Genomic DNA, 8,303 nt, shown 5'->3' on the forward strand with positions numbered 1-8,303 from the left:
TTTTGGCATTATAGCGAGGACAATCAAGGCCGAGGTTTGTGTTATCTGCTGAAGCCGAAGGCCGTGGCGGATAACTGGTGATCGAATGATAAAACAGTTATTGACCTCGGTTATCAAAAAATAACGTGATTTGTCAATGTCTCGCAGATCACGATACTTTGCTCAACATCGTCCAATAATTGCTAATTATCATTCGATGCATTTTCTTCCTTTTTATCGGTCGAGAGCCTACCGCGTGACCAGCTGCAAACAACTGCCGCTTACGAGGTAATCAATACAAGGAAGTTCTGACCATTAAGGTGACTTCAAGGCTAGAAGGGAAGGGAAAGTCTTGTGAGATTTAACAGAAGAAGACGACGAGACAACCCTTTTTGTGGGCTCTTTCACGAAGACACAAAACAGAAGGTGAAAAAATAAACTACGGTACTTATAATTATGCAGACTTGGGGAGCTTCAAAATCAGTCATCAGTCATTCTGTTGGCCGAATTTTCTGTCATAAATTATTTGAACGGTCAGGAAAAACAGCATGGTCAGTTGACAAAGAGGATTTAAAGAAAGTAATATTTTTCAACATTGTAAAATCCTTTTTTTCTCTCTCTTTTTTGCTTGAATTGCACACCATCCTACGCATCGATCGCTGTTGTACCGTAAGCTGTATGAGCACTATTCAGTTTTCAATTTCTCTTGCCGTGGAAAACCGAACAAAATTAATATAAATGCAATTTCCTCAAGAAGCGTTTCTTAAGATGTTATCTTAAGAAAAGAATATTAAAGTACTAATTACAGTTTCCGCTAGCTCTGATGAGCAATAAGGGGACCATTTATTTTCCACAGACATCGTAAATCTTCTTCGATTTTTGTTAACATGTTCGACTAATGTGCTTTCTGTTTTGGCGATAAGACCATGCGTTTGTCACGAAAGCGCACTGAAACATTGAGGTGATAAATCAGAAATAAAACGCACATTTTCACAACACAGTAGGGAAGAGTACAGATCTAATGTATCGTTCTTGACCCTTGCATACGCTGATTCCAAACATTGGACTACCAATTTCATTCTGAAGGGACAAACCAGTTTCCTACAAATAGGGGATGTTGAAATAACCATAGAAATGACATGTCATATGTGGAAAATCAATCAGAAACATTACATTTTGAATACGCTAGCTTGACCGCAATCACTGGCAGATTTCATTAATTATTGCCATAAAATCTATCGATACGATGCACAAAACGAAAACAAAAAACACTACGCAACGATATTAGGTTGCAAATTGATTTGTTTAAGCGAATATCTTCCGCCCCAAATATTAATTTGTAGTACGATGAATGGGAATAGTCTGATCAATATCTTGATAATTTCAACAGTACTCCGAAAACAAATATTTACTGTATGCGCCAAGAACACTAGTCATGGAAAATGTCTTCTAAATTGCCTTGATAATTAATTAGTTTAATCAGTAGTCATATTGAGAATCCTGTCTGTATACGCCTATGGGAAAAAAAAAACAAACTGAAAAGGTAGAATTTCTTGAGAAATCTGTCAGGGAATATTTTTTCCATTGAATGATTTTAATTTTTCTTATTGTCACCTTTCCAATAAGTTGCCCTGAAGAGAACCCATTTTTACTGCAAGACCCATCTCATACGCGTATTTAAATACGACGAACAAACGTTGTCATTTTGACTAATTACTTTTAGCGCCCACCCTCTCAGAACGGTATATATAAAGAAGTCGAGATTAGAAGCTAAGTTTGTCCCATTATCTGGTACGGCAAGAAAAAGGAAATTAACGCATCTTTGCAAGGACGAACTTGGTTCCCATGCCAGGTATTAAGAGTCTTAAGGTAAGAAACTGTGGTAGTATTTTCTTCAAAATGACACCTAACCCAGTCTTAACTAGGGCTCCTTATGTCCCGTTAATTTCGTTTCTCTTTGAAATGACATGGCTCGTCGCCTGTTGCTGTCCATACCATGAATTTCTAATTCTATTTTCGGCAACTTGTATACGTTTTAAGAGTACAGGAGCTATATGTGCTGGTCAACACGTTGTCTCTTCAGCACATCAAACATTTCTCGGGGGACTTTCACTGGAAAAATACAATTCTTTATCAGGAAAGCTTTGTTTGAATCTTTGTTATCGACAGCAATATTACTAGTTTGATTCTAAGACCCCGTTTAAATCATCGCCAGCTGAAATAGCCTTAGGATTCAAAACTTAAATCAAACGAAATTCAACCTTTTTATTTCTAAATTATTATGTGAGCCAAGTTTCATTGTTTAGTTTTCCACACAAGTTTCTTTCAACTTTCAATATCGTACAGTTACTGTACTTTCTGTAGTTGCTGCTGTAATGTCCACTAGCTACATTTGTGGTCATTTTTATGCTTGATAATGTAGTTATATTGCTTGGAAGATTAAGCGAAATAATTTTAGTAAAAGAGCTTCCTTTTCAATTTCCATCACGATTTCATTTCCAGCGTGGCATCAGACAAGTACCGCGAATTGGCCAAAGACGGGATGTCTTCGTCAATCGTGGGCGTTCCCGAAAAGCTCCTGATTATCATTATCCAATCAAAACCCGGCGCGACCAACTCCGTAAAATTATAGCTTGTATGCTTTAGGTGAAGGCTTATTCTTCGTGTTATCAGCTAAAACTCAGTTAGTGTGTCCATTTGTCGGCAAAAAAGTTCGTACGATTTTAATTTCGGACAAAAAAAGTGTGCGAAAATAAAACCATGCAAAATTTTTAAGCGTTGGAAATTTTCAGCGTCCGAAAGATACCTTTGCAGTACAGTACTCACGGATAATTAAGCCAATTGGAGCTCAAAAGCTCTTAGTGTCCTTTATAAGGAGCGAGGTTCTAGTTGAGACTGCTTGAGATGTGTAACGGCGGGCTTGATAGAATATGTGATGTTTTTCCGTCGTCATATCAAAGAGACCTTGAGGCTGCAGTAAAATTACCATTTTCACAGATGTTGTTTCAGTCTCATTCGTATTTTGTAGGCGTAAATTTACTTTTTTATCTTTGTTTCAGCGAAGCGCCCGAAATTTTTGTCCGAAATGAGATAAAAAGTGTCAGAAAATTAAACGTGCGAAATAAAACGGCCGAAATTTTTTACAAGTGATGTATGTGGCTGCGGGATTAGCCATGGTTAACTTATAGAGTTTGTTCCACTGGCAAACTTTATGTGTTGACTTATCATTATTACTGACGTTTTTGCTTTTTCAGATGAAGATTTTTCTCTGTGTAGTTCTTTTCCTCTTCGTTCTTACTCAGTCCTTAGTGCATTCGTACGTTTCACAAGAGAAAGGGCCTGATAAAGAGGGGTCGCTGGTGACTAAGCGTTTCGTTCCTCAAGCCGAGCGCCCTGGAAGAAAGTCCCGGTTCGACAGTTTGTTTGATCCCCAAGCCGAGCGGCCGGGAAAGCCTGGAAAAGGCGGAAATATAAGAAGCGCCCAGGCGACTAAGCGATTGGTTCCACAGGCAGAGCACCCTAACCAAAAACGCCTTTTCGACAGTTTGTTTGACCCACAAGCCGAACGGCCCGGAAAAGGAGGAAAATGGGAAAAAGGTGCCAAGCGATTAGTTGCTCAAGATGAGAACCCTCACGAATCGAACACTTTGGATAAATTGTTCGATCCGCAGGCCGAGCAGGATCAAGACGTGTGCATGTGGCGTTGTAGGGAATGGTGCCAGAAGCGCTGCAAAAAATCAAGCGACGCCGAAGAGTGCCTTGATGGGTGTTATAACTACCGTGGCCGTCTATGGAGAAGATGCATCAGGAAATGTCAAAATGGAGACCTTGATCGTCCTGGAGGAGAAGGCGAGGAAGAGGAAGAAGAAGAAGAAGAAGAAGAAGAAGAAAAATAAGAAATTAAACTTTACATTAAACAGAAATTTAAATGATAAATTTTAATTATAAAATGAAAACCTAGGTATGATGTTGCAATGGATTGAATGTAACTTTTACGAGTCGCAGGTCGTGCTTTGCAGGTCTCGTTGAGCTAAATCTGAAGCAGAATCTATTCTTATTTGATTATGGCCCATGAGAGTTGACCAACGGACGGCTTGCTTCGCGCAAAACAATGGAGGGTCTGGGTATGGGTGCTGGTATCTCACTCATCAGTTAAATTTTCCTTGATTTCACAACTGTCGATCCACTTCAAGGCTATCTGAAAACTTTACATATAACAATTTCACCTTGCATGTGGTGACCGCGCCCGCAGTACGAGAGGCAATTAAAACCGAGCTGTCCTACCGAGACGACACGATCAATAATAGTCTTTCTTCGCAGCTAAAGACAATAAAGACAATGGCATTTTTTAATACTTAACTCGAAAATTATGGGTTTAATTTGACGAGGAACAAAATATTTTGTTCAAAGTAAATATCCCACCTGGCGACACTCGACGAACGACGAGCGACGAGCGAGCTGCTGTACGCAGGCGACCCAGTTCTGGCGCCGAATTAAAAGCTTCGAGACACAAATGTTTCATATTTTTCACTTTTTACAATCTGATATGTTTCTTTCTTTTGAATTGATCCCTTTTGGCGAATATTCAATGCCAACTCCGTTGAGAAAAGTTGCCTGACTTCAATGCCTTCGCTATGAACATACATGTACGTTGCCTTGACTGAGGACAGTACAGTTTTTCATGCCTACTTAATCCCGATTGCTCAATTATTCAAATTTCAGGCGCACCAGCCGTATGCAAGGGGCAGCTATCAATGTAAGAACCGGGCATTTCTTTGCAGCTAACCGCTAAAGTTTTGAAAATTCCTCATTTATCAGTTTAACCAAATGCAGACCCTCACAATAGGTTCAGATTATCTGAGATTACTGAGTGTTTAAGGTGGCTGAACACAGTTTTTGATACCTGTGTTCATTCACCTTTTTCTCTAAAACCCTTGATCCCTCGGTCGCCAAAAATGGCAGCAAGCAAGTTAACAACACAAACGTTGGTTTTTTGATGGTTAGGCTGACGTACGTGCCGTTGCCATGGCAACATGACTAAGTATAAACAGGCCTCTAAAATCGGTTTTGTTTATTTATAGAAAATCTAGTCATAAGATTTTCTTTATAATTTGCATGCAACAAGCTTGTAACGATTCTCACAAGTTAACACCATTTTACTAATAATTTAACAGAGAGATCTTTAATTATCCCTTGTTGAAGGTTCACCGAAATATCTAGAATTTCCTTTGTTAAAGTTCAATTATTTTCAATACTCCAGCTACTTATTTCCTTAAGTATTTTCGTGCCAAATTTCGTGAAATTCTAATAGGCGTATTTCCGAGAGTGCACTTTTCATTCAATCGCAATTTTTTGACTTCTTACGCATGCACTGCATTTAACTGGGTTCTTTCGGTAACAAAGAAAAAGCTGAGAATTGCTGGGTTCTTTGCATCGTTACCTTTTCTAACATATCTTTCTAATAAAAGACTAAAGCCATCAATACACTGGGTTCAATTATAGAGAAAAATAACGCAGATAGTGCAGGTGTTGAGTAAATAAAATGATCGCTGTATTGACGGCATGTTTGTTTTTTACAATCCTTGTGCGCGCGCTGAATTGTATCAGCAAAAGCGCGCGCGAAAACTGTGTTCGGCCATCTTAACATGCAGTAAATCACTACATTAACGTTAAGATATACTCAAGCATCTTAAGGCATGGCTAGTTCCTTGGAAACCCCGTGAAGTTTAAACTTTTTTTCTATAGAAATAACGTTGCTTTTTGCCCTAAGAAGACCAAAAGTACACACCGATAGGAATTTTGCATCCTTAAATCGCTTAAATAAGTTATTTTTATGGTGGTCACGTGTCAAGTGATGTCATAATCCGGGCAATAGTAAAGCCTCAAATGGGGTGGGGAAAGGTTAACTTACGCGAAGGATAACATATCAGTTATTCTCTGCCCTTACTCAAAAAATTACCCGTGCTCGGAATGGTCTAATTTGTTATTCTCTTGACAAGATATTAAGAGACAAAATATGTCACGAGACCTTTTCTACTACTTATCTCTTAAACAACACGTCACTGTCAACCATTCCGGCCTGAACCATATAAGGGACAACAAGACAACTAACATAAGGTTTTATCGTTTCTATGGCATCTCGCCACCCCATTTTCAATTTTCTTTTGGTACAGTCAAACATTGATAAGAGGTCACGTGACCTAACTAATCAATACTTAAAACCAAAACTGAATTAAGGTCGATATGCTTTATATTGTTGCCAAGTTTGACGGTGTTTTGGTAAATCGTTTAAAAGTTATGGCTGGTTTCAGATTTTATGCAAATTAGGGTGCGACCCATACCTTAACATGCTTGAGCAACTTTAAAATCGAACTAGAAGGTTTACTAGGTTTCCCTACACTGCAGGTCAAATAGTCGCTAATAACAATCTTAATTACAAAACTCAAAATTATGTTTTTAATTCGGTATTCTGAGAACCACTAGTTATTGTTTTATGTACTGCCTATAGATTCAATGAAACTCAAACTGAGGCACAAAATGTCTTGTATACTATGTCCGCCAATGTTCTGTTGCACATTCTAGGATAGAGTGAAACTATATTCTGATTTTAAGCAGAATGTCTTCTGATTTTAGCCAACTTGGCTGTAAACGGAGACAGTCCCCTCGCTGATTGTCGAAAGTTGTATATTTTAATTTCCAAATTACATGTATATTGCTAAATTACGTAAAACTTCGCGATAAGAACGAGCGACGTTCGGAGTCATGACACTATTTTCAAGTTCAAAGATGGGAAATAAACTGTCAGAAGGAAGTGGTATCATGACGACTCTCCGAAGCGTCGTCCGTTCCTATCGCTAATTTTTACTTGCTTGTGCATTAAAACCTTTGCTAATAGATATTGCTAAATACCACCAAATATACAAATAAATTGAGTCAACAACTGAAATGCTTCTTCACAAGAAAGAGAATAATTACTAATTTGGGAAAGAAGTACAAATTACTGAGTACAAGACTGGAAGTGGTTACAGTCCATCAAATTTGATTGTCAAGAAATAATTGAAGTTTCCAGTTTGGTTAAATTTAAGGCGGCACACACAAAGTAAATACTGACATAATCAGACAAAGACAAAGACAAAGACGAAGACGAAGATGAAAACGAAAGCTAAGGCGAAGGAGACGGCGAAGGCGAAGGCGAAGGCGGAGGCGAAGGCGAAGATGAAGTCAAAGTCAAAGTATAAGTCAAAGTCTACCAAAGACTTAAAGACTTAAAATGACTTAAAAGGACTTAAAAGGACTCAAGACTAGTCTTATAGACTTAGACTTGACGGAATTGAAACAATTTCAGTTCTAGCCATAAACCCAACCAAACCCCTAACCCGTAACCCTAAACCTTACGGTTGGGGTTAGGCTTACACTTAGGCTTACGTTATTAACCGCGCGGCCATGGGCCGAGCGCGGTTCATGGTTTACCCGTGGTTTATTTTCTTTTATTTATTTTTTAGTTTTTTTGTTTTTAGTTTTGTCGGTGACCAGACCCAAACTTCCACTCGGCCAAATTTTGAATGACGCAACCTGTGATGTTTACTCGCCAAAAGCTGTTGAAACATTAATACAAGGACAATGTTACGGATATTGTTTTCTTTAATTTAGGTAAAATATATTTTCTTTTGGTTTTATCGAAGCGTTGGATTCGAAGGGAAATAATAAATACGCTAAAAAAATGTATTACGTCAGCCATGGAATGCGCTGACGTTGCAGCTTTCACTTTCTCTACGTGACAAATAAAATCGTGTTTCCTTGGCAAGTTTATTTCGGCAGAAGCGACGGTCATTAATTTATTTGCAATTTTTCGAGCATTTCTTGCGGTTTTGGGCGAATGAGGTAAATTCTTTAGCTGTGTCATCGCAGCGAGTTCGGTGATCAGAAGGAAAATTAAATATTTGGAAGCCAAGTAAAGAACATGTCACAACATGCAAGGATTACGTCATTGGTAGGGAAATAACCACCGTACTAAAAATAGCCGTGGATAACGGAAGTCTTAAATTATGTGACTCGTGTGACTACTTTTCTAGCCCTTTACTAGTGGAAAACACCAATGAAATTTAATCATGACTTTTAAGAAAGAAAGCAATTGTTAATAGTGTTGTTATCGAATCGTTCATATCGTTCATATCGTTCATGCCCATACATATCCCGAAGAAAGTTCCAGATCAAGACCATTACGTCATCGGATATTTCACAACGGCTACGACTGATGGTGCAATAATAGAGTTTGCGTTGATCAAGTGATGTGATGTCTACAGAAACAAAAGAATCATCAAGGA

General features: G+C 38.4%; 1 protein-coding gene across 2 annotated transcripts; it reads left to right on the top strand.

Moving 5' to 3' along the window:
• Positions 1 to 221: 221 nt before the first annotated feature.
• Positions 222 to 5,259, top strand: LOC145470471 (uncharacterized). Of its 2 annotated transcripts, XM_081454289.1 has the most exons (3): positions 222 to 405; positions 1,703 to 1,848; positions 3,234 to 5,259. In XM_081454289.1, exons 2-3 carry the CDS (start codon positions 1,825 to 1,827, stop codon positions 3,873 to 3,875), a joined length of 666 nt encoding a protein of 221 aa, XP_081310415.1. In that variant the 5' UTR covers positions 222 to 405; positions 1,703 to 1,824; the 3' UTR covers positions 3,876 to 5,259. The 2 variants fall into 2 exon arrangements, with proteins under 2 accessions (XP_081310415.1, XP_081310414.1); XM_081454288.1 differs by lacking the exon at positions 222 to 405 and having other exon boundaries at positions 1,405 to 1,848.
• The last annotated feature ends 3,044 nt before the right edge of the window (positions 5,260 to 8,303 follow it).

This window comes from Orbicella franksi, chromosome 15 (genome assembly GCF_964199315.1).
Source record: "Orbicella franksi chromosome 15, jaOrbFran1.1, whole genome shotgun sequence".
Classification (NCBI taxonomy): Eukaryota; Metazoa; Cnidaria; class Anthozoa; order Scleractinia; family Merulinidae; genus Orbicella; species Orbicella franksi.